We start from the raw sequence: 17,197 nt of genomic DNA on the forward strand, positions 1-17,197 counted from the left end.
TCTTATCAAAATACTCTCCCATGTTGTGAACCAAATAGAAAAAGTTAATGTAAACTTTCAAGCCCTGGCCAGGTAGCTCAGTTGGTTGGAGCATGGTCCCAATAGCCAGGATTGCAGTTCAATCTCTGGTTGGGGCACATGCAAGAATCAGCCATTGAATGCACAGACAGATGGAGCAACAAATCGACATTTTCTCCCTCTCTCTGTCTCTCTCTCTCTAAAATCTATGAATAAAATTTAAAAAATAAACTCTTGAAAAATCCCAAGCCCCTCATTGCCCAATCTGTTTGCAGGCCTTGAACAATCCTCATAAACCCATGGGAGCAATGTGACAGCCACACCAGCCTGGGAAACCCAGCCCAATTGGAAAAAATTGTTCCTGTTTCGAAACAATGCAGGGTTATAAAACAAGCACATTAAACAATCTGTTTTTATAAAATTTTGATGTGTTGTTTATCATGGACTCTTTTGCATTAATTTCGGTTATTAAAAATTTTGTATCAAATATTATTCATCTTGATTATTGAGGGTTTGGACACTCCCTTGAATTCTGTGCCCAAGGAAAATGTCTCACTCTCCTGACCCCAGCCTGACCCTGTGGATTAGACTTGCCCCCTGTAGAGGGGTGTAACTGGGGATGGAGAGGGAACCCCAGCTGCACCGTAGAATCACCTGGGAAGTTTTAAAAGCTCTCCATGGCCTGACTTCACCACAGACCAGTTACGTCAGAATTTCTGGGAGTGGAGCCCAGGCATGAGTATGTCTTAAAATCTTTCCAGATGATTCTGTTTTGCAGCCTGGGTTGCAAACCACTGCCATAAGCAGATATTTAGGGTTAGATGGAAGGAATGAGGAAGAGAGAGACGTCAGGATCCCCGCCTGGGTAACTGAGGGGATGGTGACTCCACTTGTAGAAGGAGGGTTCGGGAAGACAAACAGGTGTGGGGTGGAAAGGACATGAGGACAGTGCTGAACCACTTACGTGTGAGGCGGGAACACACAGATGGAGAGAAGGCTGTGAAGTTTCAGTAGACAGAGGGAAAGATTCAGGAATGAGCTCAGAGGTGGAGGAAGTTGTGGGGGGAGATGTGATGTATTGGGAGCATAAACAGAGGCCTCACGGTTGCCTCGTGGTGGAGGAGTCTGCTCCCTCCTTAAAGGGATTCTCTTCGGATGCCTCTGCCTCCATATCCAGTTCCACGGTTAACACTGGGGTGTCTCCACCCAGGGCCCTCCAGAGAGGGAACCTGAGTACTGTTTGCAGACCCGCACTCTAGCTCTGAATGGATAAACCAAGAGAACATTCTGACATTCTTCCTGTGGACTTGAGCTCAAAGGTTGGGAAGGCAGCTGCTGGGGTTTGCCTGGATGATGGACGGATCAGCAAAAGGACAGATGGGGCCAACTATCCAATGCCTGTCCCCAAACCTGCCTAAGCAGCACAGTCAGCTGGGGTACTTGCTACAAATAAAAATGTTCATACCCGGACCCAGCCCTACTAAACCAGAACCTCCAGGGGGGGCCCTGGGATTCTGCATTTTTAAGTTCCTATGTGACTCTTAAGATGGTGTGAGTTTGGGAAGCACTGTTCTGTTGACAAGAAAAGGTTTCCCTTGTGCTCTGGTGTGCAGCAAAAACTGTGCAGGCAATTTGGCCCAGGAAGGCAGAAAGTGGTTGGCTTGGTGTGGCATAATCAATGGAAAGATTTTCTCAGTCAGTCAGGCCCTTGGGGACATTCAGCTTCCAATTTGCATCTTGTTTTCTCCCCCTGTCCGGCATAATGTTCAGCCCAGTCCTACCCCACGTCTACTGCATCCGCACTCTCCCGATTGCTCCCACCCAGTAACCACACAGGACACACTCGCCTGGTTTTCCTAAGAGAAAATGTGACCAGAAGCAGCTTATTGCCTTGAAATTTAGGAAGATAAATCCTTCCTGAGCCTATTTGCTGGCACTCTTATCTACTTCCAGTTTGGTTTATACAGTGCGAAAGGTCCTTGTTCATCCATTTGGTTCAAGTCCGTTTAGAAAAGTAATGCACTTGGGGGAAAAGGACTGCACTTGATCTTCGGGGGGGATCCATCTGAAAGGCTTCTCTGATGTTTGGCTCTGGGGCATGCTTTTCTTTTTTCACATTTGAAGTTTGTTCTTGTGTAATTCTCCTAGGAAACAGCACTTTCCCAAGCTTGACAAAGAAAAGCCTCAGGGAAATGAAACTTGGACTTGATGAAAGGCACTCAGCCCAAAAAGCAAAAGGAATTTTCTTTCTTTCCTCCAAGCCCCAGGCCTGTGAGTAGCTTTTATCACATTGGCTTTCCGTGTTCTCTTATGAAAACAAAAATCCCGATGGTGGATCAGCTGAAATTCATCAGAATTATCTGAAGATAAATTGGCACTGAAAACACCAGAGAAAACAAGAGGGGGCCTGACAGGGGTGTTCTTGGAGTGAGACTCCATAATCTTAATTATGACAAACAAAAAGCACCTTTGTCCCTAAAAGTTTATCCGTTCATTAAAAAATGCTCCTGTGTGCGCAGATGCTATGCCACGCCCTGAACACACAGAAACGAAAACAATTTCTTGTCTTCCTAAAATATACAGAACAATGGGAGAAAAACAAGTGAAACAACAAACAAACATGATTTCAAAGTAGAAGTACCTTGAAGGGAACAGGCTGGTGCTCTGAGGACCAGCTACTAAGGGACACCAGCACTGACGGGGCTGGCTGTGGGAGGCCTCACTGCGGAAGCGACATCTGAGCTGAGATGCAAATGTTATGAAGGACAAGAGTTTGGGGACAGTTGGGAAGAGTTGGGGGAGACTCCGGGGGAAGGCATTTTGAGCTAGAGACCCTCGAGGGAAGGATTTATTGAAAAACTTGTCTCTGATCAGAGTGGCTGGAACCATTAAGAACTCTAACTTGAAGGATCAGAACCAAGAAGGGCTGGCAGACCCGATAATAGACAAAACGTGCCTGGAACAGACTAAAGGATGGTGAGATGTGATTGCCTCAGCTCTGGGGCAGCCAGGCACGGTCTGAGGTGCCCAGAGCCCCAGACTGGCTATGTCATGCAACGAGCAGCAGCACCCATTTACCCCCATGTCCCACTAGCTGATGGCTTTAAGCCCAAACCAAACAGCCTTGTGAAAACGTACTTGGGATTAACAACCACCATATATATAGGTTACATCCTCAAATTTCCTTACAATATATAGGAAGCTTTTTCAGACTGGAATGCCTTTCTGGCTTAAGAGGCACCTTGAGAAAAGCAGGGATCTAGGAAGCTATAGAAAGTGACATAATGCCATTCGATTGTGTCACAAGCCTGAAGGTTCATGAGGAAGAACGTGGAAATCAAGGTCTCAGGAATGGGTTGCTCACCCAAGTACTGGACAGTTGGTGGCATGCATCCTTCTCAGCTATACAACCTTTGTTTTGCTACCTTTTGTTTAGCAAGGAGCTGTTTTTATTTGGCCTAATAATATATCTGCATAGGGCCAGTGAATAGAATTAAAGATAATGGTTTCATCTCACTTGGAGAAAGGACTCTGTACCTTGCAATGACATCTGATCTGTGTATATATAGATAGATATGTAAGCGTGTGTATGTGAGTTGTGCACGTGCACACACAGCCACCAGCAGACACCTCACTTACATACTAGGAATTTCAGACTCTCACGGGCCCCTAGAAAAGATATTTGAAGAGCATAAAAACCTCTGCATTTATTCATTATGCAGAATTGATAAAGAGCTATTTTTCTTCCTGTTCTCATAAAATGAAATATAACACACACACACACACACACACTAACCCCAGTGACCTGGCAAAAGCATACAGGTACCAATTTGGTGTGTCACTCCCACCAGGTATGTTAGGAAAATGAAGGACAGAGGACCCAGCCAGTGCCCTTGAAGGGGCTTGGGGTAGGTTGGAAGCAATGTCACCCAAAGAGCACCATTCTGTGCACACCAGGGTCTGTGCCTTTGGAGGCTGCTTCTGCTCACATCGTCTCCCTCCTTCATGATGTAGGACCTTCAGGAACTTACAGGAAAAAATAGCCACTCTTACTAGAAGGCTCACGTGATGAGGTCAAACCCATCTGCCCAACTTCTCAGACAGTTCATGACACTCTGGGAATTGTAACAATGTTCTCCCGAATTTCTGACTCTTAAGTCTTTAATTTCACCTTAACATACTTTTCTCTTTATTATTTTGCCAGGTCTCTGATTTTACAGCCCTTCCCCCATCAGCCCTCTCTTCCCATCCCCTCATCCCCACTCCCCACATTCTTCCCAGCTCAGCCTTGGCCCTCTCCTCTCTCTCCCTCTCATCTTTTTAAGTCCAGTCAGATGCTCCCTCTGACCCTCATCCTGGTTCCCAAGTGTTCATAGAACTCATGGGCTTATGACTCAGATGACTGAACTCGTGCAATGCAAAGGCAACCCACAAACCTTTCTGGTTTTGCTGAGCAATACAAATAACAGGGTTCTTTCTTCTACAATTAATCACTCTCAAAGAACAACATGGACTAGTATTTTGGTATTTAAAAAATTGAAGCTTTCATGTAGAGAACTAAATCAGGCAATATTTCAGGCATTGACTGCACGTATCTGGGGAGGGGCACTGGTGTTTGTAAAGTTCAAGTGTCTTTGCAAAGGATTCTACATTATCACCATGTCCACAATAACGTGATATTAAATATAGCATATACAGCCAGCCCTCCCTATTTCCGGGTTTCACATCTACGGAGGCAACCAACCCAAATTAAAAATATTTGGAGAAGCAGTGCCCTTGGTGGTCCCCCAGACCTCTCTCTTGCTTCAATAGTGTTTGTACAGAACAGACCCAGGGATGCCCCTCCTTCCAGACTCCGACAACCCTCCCACCTCTTTTCCAGTCACTACCTTCAGAACCACTTCAGCCATCCTCAGCCTCCGAGACCACAACCAACACCATTGTTTTACTTTAACTCCTTATTGCTGAACAACCATGACCTCCCAAATTCGTCAGAATTATGCCACCCAGGTGGAGATTGCCGTCAACCTCTGGACCTCCTACACCTACCTCTCTCTGGGCTTCTATTTCTGCAGTGACAATGCGGCTCTAGAGGACGTGGCCACTTCTTCCTGAGTTGGTGTAAAGAAGCTCGAGGGCGCTGAGCGTCTCTTAAAGATGCAAAACCAACACGGTGGCCCTGTTCTCCTCAAGGATGTGCTGAAGCCTTCCCAAGATGAGTGGGGTGACACTCGGGATGCCATAGAAGCTGCCATGGCCTTGGAGAGGAACCTGAACCAGGCCCTTTTGGACCTGCAGGCCCAGGTTCTACCCGCGCAGACCCTCATCTCTGTGGCTCCTGGAGAACCACTTCCTGGGTGAGCAGGTGAAACTCATCTAGAAGACGGGTGACACCTGACTCACCTCGGCAGGCTGGCGGCTCCTAGGCTGGGCTGGGCGAGTATCTCTTCAAAAGGCCCACCCTCAAGCATGACTAGTAGCCTTTGGGGCCCAGAGGTCTTTGAAGGCCCCTCTGCATCCCCCTGGTGTCTGACTTTTGCCTGAGCCTCTCCTCAAAACCACAAGGCATCCTTTTAACCACCCTAGAGCCCTATCCCATGCAGTAGACCAAATGGAAACAATAAAGCTTTTTGCAGTAAAGTAAATAAATAAACAAATATTTGGGGGAAAACATTACATGTTGCTGACATGTACTATGTAGTCAGGCCTACAATGGTTGCACCTGTACTGAACGGGTACAGACTTTTTCTTCCTTGCCACTGTTCCCTAAACAATACACTGTAACAATTCTTTATACAGCATTTACATTGCATTGGATATTATAAGTAATCGAGAGATTATTTAAAGTATACAGAAGGATGTGTGTAGGTTATACACAAATACTAAGCCAATTTATATAGAGGACTTGAGCATCCACAGAGTTTGGTATGGACAGGGTTGTGGATGTGCTCCTGAAACTAATACCCAGTGGACACCAAGGGACGACTGTACTCTATCCACATGGTACCTTCCCTAAAGCAGGCTATGAAGAATTGTTCTGTAAAATAAAACTGCCACAATACAATATACAGAGGATGTATTATAGAATTGTATACCTGAAACCTATATAATTTTTTTAACCAATGTCACCCCAATAAAGTCAATAAGAAATTTTTTTTTAAATACAACTGCCAGCCAGGAGATGGATTATAACATCCAATAATAAATAACACTCACCAAAAGGTGAGGCTACATCCATACAATGAAGTGCATTTTCACTTCACCTGAAGGCTAAGGAAGTGTTTGGGTGGCAGGTATGAAAGAAAACTGTACAATAAAAGTGGTAACCTCTCCATGGTTCTTAAGATTCAAACACTAGGCATGGCAATTTGGCAAGTAAAAATCCAGAACCCTGGGAGTTCCAAGACTCCTTAAGTTTATCTAGTCCAGCCTCTCTCCTAACACAGAATTCCCCACCTAGTCCTCACCAGAGCATCATTGAAATTGAACACCTCCAGCAAGAGGTAACCCACCACTTTGCAGGAAGCTCTTCTGGGATCTGCCTCCCTAAAACTCCTAACCACTGAGACATCTGTTATGCTGTCATTGTTCAAGACAACTGAGAGGCAGCGTAGGGTTATGCATAAGAGATCCGAAGGCAGCCCACCATCCTCAACTCCCAGCCCTGTCACTTGGTAGCTGTGTCACCTTGGAGCTGCCATTTCTGCAGGTGTTAAGTAAAACGAGGATAATAATCATAATAACATATAGGGTTTTTATAAGTATTAAATAATATTATACAAGTAAAGCCCTTAAAAATGGGTCCTAGCACAGAGTAAGCACACAATAAATATTAGCTGTGATAATGATAACACACTCTGCAGAGTCTTCTCCTCTCCAGATGAAATATTTCCATTTCCATCAACCGTTCTGTGTATCACTCTGAAGGGCCAAATAGTTCTAAAACGAGCTGCTCTGTGAGAAGCTCATGAGATCCAGAGAAGTAGACTTAACATTCTGATGTGGTGTAACGTGCCTCCAATTCAGTGGGAACAGCTCCTGCCTTGACCTACACTACACAGCTGTAGCAGTGCTGCCTGAGACTGCATTGGCTTTTTGCCTGCTGAGCCACATCACTGGACTTATCAGTCTTACAGACACCTAAAACTGCTGTCAAACCAAGCCTTTCCAAACTGTATTTATGGAATTTATTTTGGGGGGCATGAATACATTTATAAGTATTAAACTAAATTATTGGTTTGGGACCTTTATTCTAGTCTATTGCAATACATTTTATTCTGGTTTTATTAGTCAATCTTCCCCAATTTTGTGTCATGTGTGAACGTTGATGTTATTTTTGTCCAAGTGGTCAATAAAAATGTAATCCAAGCAGATCTAAAGACAGAGCCCTATGGGAAACCATTAGAAGCCTCCATCTAATAAGTGATCTCTTCTTGGATGTTTGACTCATGACCTCCTAACTCTGTTATCATTATCCTTGCCTTTTTCATAAAGATATCGTGCTAGAATCAATAGATGCTTTTTCTATTTCAATTTCTTGTGGGTAAAAATAGTTGACCTGGAATTATTCTTTCTTAGAGAGAGAAAACTAGTAGCTTTGTAACAGTGGAAAATTATAACCCACCCCACCATTCTTTTGACATTGTTTCTGTAAATGCTGACTCTGATTAATGTGTGACTTGTAGATAAAGAGCATGTTTGTATAAGAATCCTAGGAACTAACTCCAGGAGACACAGACTTTGACCTTCAGTCATCTCAGCTCTAGGAGAATTGCTGACCTTCAGCCAGAAAGCCAGGATAATGCACACCAAACCATCACTTGACCAGTTTCAAGGTCCTTATTGGAATGGACTGTGATGGTCTAAATGTAGGGAACTTTTTAACCTTCCCTCTCCTTCCTTATAAAAACCACTGCCTTCACTGAGGTGGTGAGATGGGCTTTAGACAAGAGTCCCCCATCTTCTCAGGTGACCAGTGCCTGAATAAACCTCCTTCCTTTTTCACCAGCACCTGTCTCACGAGTTTGGCTTTCATTGCAGCAGGCAGCTGGACCTGGGTTTCTGTTAGTTTTGCATAACAGGGTATAGTATGACGCTAGACCCTACCACAATGTTCCAGAGCTCAAGGGATAGCTGCATGGGCTTATCAGAGTTTTGTTTTGTGTTTTTTTAATGAATTGGTGAATCTTAATATGGAAGGGGGTTGGGTGTTACACATGTGGTAACCAAATTCCATTAAACCTTCCTCTTCTGTTTAAGATAGTGGTTGAATCTGGTGCTTGAGACACATGGCTCAGGTCATTACACACAACAGTTACTTGCAAAGTTTTTCTGAGGACTGCCTCTGAAATCGGCCATCAGAAACTGCACAAGGACTGAGACTGCCCTTGGGTTGGGGGGACTATAACTCCACACAAAAGAAAGGAAGAGGTGCTGGATATGGTTTTTTGACTCCATATGGGACTCAGAGAAGTGGGAGGGTTATCACCCTGGCTGGGAAAATGAAGAACTCTTTTTTGCCTTGAAATCCTTTTGACAGCCCACTCCCTCAAAAGGCAGATGCTCATTTGGCTTGGGGGTTAAAGGACAGTGATCTGTGGTTTAACCAGAAAATGTCAATCTTCCTCCAATCCCTCTACCCACAGTTTACATGCAGCGGGGAGAGAAGATCATTGGAGGAGAAATCAGAGGAACAAAAGGCAGTTGGGAAGACAAAGGAAAATGAGAGGAATTTAAAATATGAGTAACCATGGTCACTTTGTCTGATTCTTTACTCAAACACTCTTTTGGAAAAATGTGTCTAACAGTGACCTCCCAAGTGTCAACAGTAGGCAGAACACAGAACTAGAAATCTGGTCCCAATTTTATTACGTCCATTAGGCCTGAGTTTCCTTCTCTGTAATGTGAGGGCTGTGAGGCACCAACTAAAGAAGCTCCATGACCTTCTCAGATGCTAACATTTTAAGCACTGGAGTGTCCCACTCTGAAGGGTTGAGAAAATTGTAGCAATCTGGAGGTTGCAGAAAACAGGACCAGACACTGATATACTGCTACTCACACTCATCTGCAAGCCTGAAACATCCTGAAACCAGGGAGGGCAAAGCATTGTCTGCCCTGGGTAGAAGAGGTTCCAGAGAAGGCCCAAGGTTGGACCAGACAGTTTCCCAAGGCAACAGTCTACAAGCTGGAGGTTGACTTGCCAGGTCCTGGATCTCAGCAGTCAACAGTAAAGAAGGTTTTTCTGAAGCCACCACCTCCAGTTCTGAAAGACTCCTGCTTCAGACTGGGGCTGGGACAGGGGCAAACCTGCAAACCCTGGTAGCAACATAAGGACATGGGCAAGAAAGGAGAAGATAGGTTGCGTGCAGCTCAGTTCTCAGCAGCAAAGACAAGTCTGGAAAGGAAGGAAGGAAACCCAGAATGCACTGGGAGGGGGAAGAATGGGTGTTATTGCTGCGTTTCCAGGGCCAGGCTGTACTCTTTGTTTTGGCACACTTTTCCTGACACAAAGCCAATGTTCCCACCACAAAAATACTCATTGATATTGCTAACAACAGCATATGAGACCAGTTTCAGTAAAGATGCCAGATTGCATGCAATTGGGCTGGAAATACTCTGGAGAATTTCGCAAAAATAAGGCACAGGGCAATTAAAGTCTGGCAGAGAAGATCAGGAGCAAATTCTCTAAAGATGGTGCGAGGAAGGATGCAAACAGCTCATACACACAAGCCTTTTAAAATGGGACGCGTTTGCCTCAAGCCCACTGAGTATCTGCTGTTCTGCCTCACGCCCTTCACGGAAAGCAGCTTTAGAGGTTTGCTTTTCAGAGGCGCTGCGTCCTTGAGGGCTGATGCCTGAGGTTTTACCGCCATCAAGTGGAACCGTGCAGTATGGCAGCTGTGGGCTCACTCGGCCTAAAGCGAGAGGCAGAAGTGAGGTGCTGTCTATTTATCATCGGACAATGAAAACTGAGAGAAAGGTTGTGAGCTTCATTTTATTATCATCCATTTAGTTCAAACGAGATGCCATCTTGGTCACCAGCCATCAGTCAATTGGCTTCGCTCAAGGACCAGGCTGGGCTAAATTTGCAAATTCTACTTGCAGCCCAGGTGGAGATGGAGACTTGCAGGGCTGACTGGGAAACTCTCTTCCCCAGTATCATCACAGTGACTTTCAGAGGCCAAGACCTCCAGCCCCGAGATGTTCCCAGTTTGACAACTGAGTTTAATTATCTGCAGGAGGCATAAGACCCGGCGACAGCTTAGCAGTCATGGGGGATGACAAGTGTGGTTGAATAGAGAGCCTTCTTCACTCCCTTTCAAGAACAAAAACTCAGCGAGATGATGGCCTACTTGTCCAAACCCTGGAGGCCACTTTATTTCTTAGAAAAGAGACCAATTTCCGCCCTGGCCAGGGTGTGCCTCGCTTGGTTGGAGAGTCATCCCGTACACCAAAAGGTTGAGGGTTCGATTCCCAGTCAGGGCACATACCTAGGTTGTGGGTTCAGTCCCAGTTGGGGTGCATGAGAGGCAGCCAATCAATGTTTCTCACATCAGTGTTTCTCTCTCTAAAATCAATAAAAACATATCCTTGGGTAAGGATATTAAAAAAATAAATAAAAAGGAAGAAACCAATTTCTGGCAACAGGTTCCTTTCCATGTCCTCTCCTGTTTTGGAAGAGCTTGACTTGAGAACTGCAGTCATGGGGATACAAAGGCCTGGAGACTCTTTTCTCTAATAAGAAAGCAGATCCGGAGTATTTTGCGGCTCTACATTTTACTCAGCCCCCTTTGCTTGGTTGATAGGCTGGAGACTGAAGGAAAGAAAAGAGGGAAGGAAATGTGTATTTCCTGAGTTCCTAGACTGTGACAAAACAATATATGTGAAGCTATATCGCTTTTTCCTCACTGGGTTATGCCCTCTTGGGAAAGACTAGAATAGTTTAGAAGGATATAAATTATTATTTGTAATTCCCCTTTTCAATACAAAACTTGGCTAATGTTGGTGCAAAGCCATTGAGAAACAGCCAAATCTTTGGGGAAGGTAAGTATCCTAATTCAGCGTGTCATCCAGTCACCTCCAACCTCACCTCACCTCTTTCCATACCTCACCTCTTTCCTTTAGGTGAAAAGCAGAACAGTAGGCTCTTGGGCGGTAACTCCCTAACTCAGCTACATGTTTTTAATGTCATTCCGTTTCTGTGTATGGAGACTTATTTTTTCCTTCATCAAAGAGCAATTTCCTATTGCCCTGCCCCACAGAGCTGTTTCGGGGATTAAGTAAATAATAATTGTTAGGTACCATGTGTACCATGTCTTTTCTGAGAGATATTATGAACCAATTCTGTCAAATAAAGGAAATGGATTATTTCCTCCTACAATTAAACCTCAGGTGAACTGTCAAACTAGCTTTAAGGTGTCCTTCCTGTCTTACCTGGGCTACCAAACCCCATTCCAGGGTTGCCACTTCTCTGCCTTCCTGGAGTAAAACCTCAGGGTCCGTGACCCCTCCTGGCTCCCCCTCTCACCCCTGCCACTCGCCTCAAAAACTGAGGAAAACACACTTGTCTTAGACACATGTGGAGAAGAGGAGAGACACACGGAGAAGGGTCAAGTCCACACCCAGTGGAACCGAACCTTGAACTTCAGCTCCGACATGACTAACGGCCGCCACTCATTCTGCTGCTGCCACCGTGAAAGAGTTGCCACCACGTCTTTATTGCATCTCCAGGTAAAGGACGGTGAATAACTTATGATACAAGGAGCACTCCCTCTCTGTAGACAATGCAGCGCACAGAACGCAGGAGGTGAGCACAGTGCAAATCTAGTCACAGGGGCGGGGATTCGGATCAGTGCCAGGAACAGAGAGGGAACAGTACACAGACGCTCCTGGCAGAGAGAGACTGGGTTTGCCCACGCCAGTGAGGTCCAGAAGGAAAACTCCTGGTAAAACATGTTGGGGAGATTAGTCTCAGGGGCTGGAGAGTGTTGACAGCAAGTTTAGGAGTGATCCCAGGAGAGAAGGGGGGCCTGTGGATTGGTGCTGGGGACCCACAGAGGCCCTGTGTTAGGCAGCACCACAGAGATGAGCACATTTAGGGTGATCTTTAGCCTCTCCGACCCAGGCAAGAAGGGAGGGTGCCAGTAAGTTGGCTTCCAGTGTAGATTTAGGCAGGGAGGGGCTGAGAGACAGCCCTTTGCTATTTTTGCTCAGATTTGCAGTTCTGCCCTGGGCCAAGCAATCCTCACAAAACCAGCTCTGAGTTTTGGTTCCTGGAGTTGAATGAGCCAGTACAGTCAGATGACGGGAGCTTTAGTCACAGGTAAAGTGACAAGGAATAGTAAGAGGGGGACCCTGAGTCTCCTAAGACTCCCACCTAGAAGAAGCATCCTGGGTGTGGGACAAGGGAGGAAAAGTACAGTGCTGCTAGGAACTGGGTCATGCTGGCCCCCCGCAACTCCAGGGCACAGGAACAGTGGTTGAGGCTGGCAGGGAGGTAGGGTCTTCCCAAAATGTTTTGTAGGGTTTCCTTAGAAGACTCGGGATTCAGCCCACATCCCTTCAAACTCCCCATTAGTCCTGCTGACTCGCTGTGTTCATCCCACTCTTCAGAACAGCTAGCTGCCATTTTTTCTTCCTTCATAGTCATTGTAAGGGCTGACCCGGGTCTGGGCCCGTGGAATGGAGAAATCCTTCTGGGAGGTCCGGTTCTAGAAAGGAAGCACCATATTGTGAAACCCTCTCCCATTCCCAGGTGTTTCAACAGAACCTCCGTCTGGGCAGGAACCTCATTTTCTTCCCCTTCTCCCAGACCCTCCCCCTAAAGTCCTCCCTGTGCCCTGCGCTCCAGTCTCTTGCCCTAACCCCAGAAGGCAGATGACAGCAAAGCAGACCTGTCATCCTTTCAAGGTGGCCATTTAGGGGCCATCAGAATGGCAACACCATCTAGTCCTGAGGGACCATGTTCCTGGAGTGCTGAGGCCGCTGGTGGAAAAGGAGAGCGATCACTTACCTGCAGCTGAAAATGGGTGGTATAAGGGGCGTAGGTGGCATCGCCCGGCTCCTCAAGACCTAAAACAGGGAGAGGGGCAATTACAGCATTAGGGCCCCTGCCCGTGGGCACCCACCGGCTCTTCCCCGCTGAGTCGTCTACCAGAGCATGATGCGTTATCCGCCGAGTTTTCTCTCTGGGAGACTGTAAGTTTCATGGGGAAGATACTGTGTCCTCAAGCCCAGGGCCAGGCACAGAGTAAGCGCCGTATTGATTGAATAAATGAGTAACTAGCAGCATATGATCACTATGGAAACACCTGTCCAAAGCCTCACCAGAGCCCACCTCATCCTGGGACCACTTCAAAACCACATTTGAAACCAGTCTTTTCAGATATAGATCTGGCCAGAGGTATACCTAGAGTGAACCTCACTGGGATTTACCTATTTCCTTAACTGCCCAACAAGGGGGGAGGGGGTTTTTATTATTTTCATTAAAAAGGGTCAGAATAGATGAGCCACTGTTTTCTATGGATTTGGGGAAAATCAGAAGGATTTAAGATAAGGAACAGATGAGTAGATACATACAGTCATCATGGATACAATTTAAAGTAATCCATTTATTTCCCACCAAATGTACCTGTTCAAGTTACTCAATAAATACCTAAACACCTTCTATATGCAAGATGTTGTAAAGAACATAAGGACTAACCAGAATGACTCCTGTATTGAGGATGACTAGAGAGAGTAAGGAATATATGACAGCTCACAAATAGCCATGGAATGAGGCGGACTGATAAGAGCACGGAGTTCTACAGAAGCTGGGGCGGAGTGAATGCTGACAAATCTTGGGGAATGGCTGACTCTGGAAAAGGGCGAGAGTAAGGAAAGCTGTCAGGCAGAGGACAGACACTCCTTGAGCCTGACACAGAAGCAGGAAAATGAGTTGGTTGGTTTGGACTGAGAGCTCAGCTTCCGTAGCTGTTGGGTTCTGGCCATGAAAAGCCTAACTATGGATTTGATCGAGGTTGTGGGTCACAGGGAGCTGGTTAGGTAGGTGACCAGCAAAGCATGGTGGCCAGGGGAGTATCTTAGAGCAGGCTGACAGCGGCCCATAAAATGAATGGAAAGAAGTGTTGAAGGAAGGAAGACCAGTTAGGGAATGATAACGGAGTCTCGGCAGTGAGGTGACGAGTGAAGCCATGGAAATGGACAGGAGGGGATGGGTGGGTAGAATACCCCCTGGGGCCCTCCTCCCCTTTAGGTTTCCAAGTGCCCAGGAGAGGGCCCCCAGCTGCAGGGAGGAGCACCAGGAAGCTCCACACCTCGGGCTTCAGGAGCAGAGAAATTGGTAGTGGCAGCTGAGAACCTGGCCTCAGAGGCCCTTCACTGTTGTCCCAAACCCATTACCCTGCCCTGATTAGGCCCAGAGATCAATGAAAACCCTGGAGACCAACAAACAGATCCCCATGGGCAAGGGCAGTGTCTGGCTATCAGTTGAGCCTCTTTTTGTCACGAGGACAACAACAGAACACCTGGCTGCTCACAGCTCCAGGAAAGAGCAAAATCGGTTCATTCTTTCATGTCAGATATGATCTCTTCCCTCCCGTGGGCCCAGACACATGAAGTAAAGTATAGCTCTTCAAGTTAAATCAGAATCCTTGGTAACTTTATGGAGATTTCTGCTGGTTTATGATAAAAGGGTTTTCTATCTCTCTGTGCTCGGTGGTCACTACAGGAAATCATGGCTTGGCTTTATGCGCCCAAGTATATGAAGGCCCCACAGAAAGGATGCCTACTTATCTTTTTTATTTTATTTTATTGATTTCAGAGAGAAGGAGGGAGAGGGAAAGAGAGAGATAGAAACATCAGTGATGAGAGAGTTGTCATGCCCCCAACTGGGGATTGAGCCCACAACCCCTGCATGTGCCCTGACCAGGAATCGAACTGCGATCTCCTGGATCCTAGGTCAATGCTCAACCACTGAGCCACGCCAGCCAAGCCTTACTTATCTTTTATAAAGAATGCAGTCTCACCTATTTGTCGCTGAGAACTTTTCCATTCCTTTGCTTTATCTTATTTTGATTCAGAGACACCTACATGGTATTGTGTAGAAAGTACACAGCTCCAGAGGCCAGCTTCTAGTCCTACTCGCTGTTAACTAGCTGGATGACTTTCAACAGGATCTGAGCCTTGGAGACCTTATCTGTTCTGTCAGGGGCATGAGCTGGATGAACTTGCATGTTCCTTCTAGTTATAATACCCTATGATTCTCCCCCATCTTTCTATAAAGGACTCTCCACCCAGCCAGGCTCTATACCTTGAGTGATTTCCTCTTGAGTGTAGGCTCTGTTCTCCACACCATAGCTCTGCTTCATGAATTGAGGTTTACAAAAAGCATCCTCAACAGGGTAGTCCATGGGGTTCTGTTGCTTCGTAAGCAGGTGAAACTCGGGTGCAACATAAGCCAACAGGAAAATCCAGCCGTTGGCCACCAAGGCTGAGCTGAGGATGGTGTCATCCCACACGGTGTCAGGGGTAGGAGTGACCAAGAGCAAGGTGATCCAGGTCACCCAGATGGCAATGGAGAGGAGCGTGGTGAGGTAGATGTGGGCCCCGTGTCTCTTCCAGCCAGTGAAGGGCCCACAGAAGGTGAAGCAGGACGTGAGGAAGGTCAGCGCCATCAAGAAGAGGACAAAGATGAGCAGCATGACAAAGTCTTCATTGCGCCGAGGAGGAGAAAGCTCAGCGAAGATGTCAGCATTGGTCCTGTTCATGGTGAGGACGACATACTCAATCGCGATGACGTCCTGCACTAGGCTGAAGCCCACGGCCAGGCCCAGCATCACCAGCATGGACAGGGGCTTCCAGCCGCGGACCAGCTTGGTCAAGTTGAAAGCGTGAGCCAGGAGGCAGGAGAAGCAGAGGGAGAAGAGGACACCGAAGAGGAAGAAGCGCGTGGGCCCCGTGCTGCTGTCCAGTTTGATGATGAAGGCAAAGGTGAGGCCGAAGACCCCCAGCACACCCAGGAGGAACAGGAACTGGACCGGGAGCATCTTCCGCTTGTTGGAGTCCTGCACCTTGCAGACAAGGGCCAGGAGAGCGAGCATGAAGGCCACTGAGGTCACAGCCCCAACCGCGGCCACGGCTTCCAAGACGATGCCCCAAACTACATCTGTGTCACAAAGTCTGTAGTACCTGGGGTTCAGGCCATTGCGGCAAGTGCTAGGGGTTGTGGTCATTCTGCTCCTGCATAAAAGCAAAGTGGGGGCAGGGGGTGAATGTCCTGACAGACTCAGGCGCAGAGGACCAAGAAAAATTCAGAAAAAAGTCTATATGTTCAGCCAAGGTTTTGCCCATGAACTTACGACATCAGCTAAAGCTACTAACTTTCCTCCACCTCTTGTGGCAAATCCTAAAGGCTGATGAAGGGAAGGAACAAATCTCATGCGTTCTTCCCCGCAGCTGAACTATATTAATATTTACCCTGAAGCTAGAGGACCCAGTGTGCTGTTGAGGGGGTTCAGAGTCTCAGTTCAAAAAATATGTCACAAATAACTTCCAGCATTCCTGCTATTTTTTGCTAGTTTTTTTTTGCAATTAGTGAACATGGAAATACCTGTCTCAGACATTATTTGTGAACATCCCACTCTCTCATGGATAAAAGGAGTTATCTGAACTATAGATTTCTCTACAGAAGACCAAACATTCACTTCTCACCCACTGGATTCTCTTCTTCAGCTCTGCTGTCACATAGTAGAAGGTTTTCCCCCTCCTTAGGGCTTGTAAGGCTGGCTCTACTAATTCCAAAAAGTAATGAAGGAGCCTTCCCTGTCATAATGAGCTCTCATATATGAATGAATATTATGTATATATTAGAATGTTATATTAGTGGTGTGTTAGAATAAGTTAAATAATATAAATAATATATAGCTTAAATCTATCTTCCTAACTTTTCTATGAAATTGGCCCTTCAAGTTTAACTTTGTATTATATAGTCATTCATTCAATCAATATTTATTGAATGCCACTCTGTGCCAATCACTATTCTAGATACTCAATGGGAAAGGAGGGAATAGACATGTTCTCTGCCACAGCAGAAGAGACAGACAGACAGACGCAATCTGCCACTACTGCCCCAGGCTCCCCTCGGCCTTCTCTCATTGTGGGCCTGTTGCCTGCACTCTAC

The 17,197-nt window shown here is 46.4% G+C and overlaps 2 protein-coding genes across 2 annotated transcripts; one reads left to right on the forward strand and one right to left on the reverse strand.

The window, feature by feature from the left end:
• The first annotated feature begins 4,992 nt into the window (after nt 1-4,992).
• On the forward strand, nt 4,993-5,379 carry LOC107525300 (ferritin light chain 1-like). Its single transcript, XM_087813782.1, has 2 exons — nt 4,993-5,115; nt 5,212-5,379. Exons 1-2 carry the CDS (start codon nt 4,993-4,995, stop codon nt 5,377-5,379), a joined length of 291 nt encoding a protein of 96 aa, XP_087669908.1.
• A 6,334-nt stretch (nt 5,380-11,713) lies between these two features.
• Nucleotides 11,714-16,250, reverse strand: GPRC5A (G protein-coupled receptor class C group 5 member A). Its single transcript, XM_016197449.2, has 3 exons — nt 15,329-16,250; nt 13,031-13,089; nt 11,714-12,728 (listed from the first exon to the last, which is right to left on the reverse strand). The coding sequence occupies exons 1-3, from the start codon at nt 16,248-16,250 to the stop codon at nt 12,636-12,638; spliced, it is 1,074 nt and encodes a 357-aa protein (XP_016052935.2). The 3' UTR covers nt 11,714-12,635.
• Between the last annotated feature and the right edge of the window lie 947 nt (nt 16,251-17,197).

This window comes from Miniopterus natalensis, chromosome 2 (assembly GCF_054644295.1).
Source record: "Miniopterus natalensis isolate mMinNat1 chromosome 2, mMinNat1.hap1, whole genome shotgun sequence".
Lineage (NCBI taxonomy): Eukaryota > Metazoa > Chordata > Mammalia > Chiroptera > Miniopteridae > Miniopterus > Miniopterus natalensis.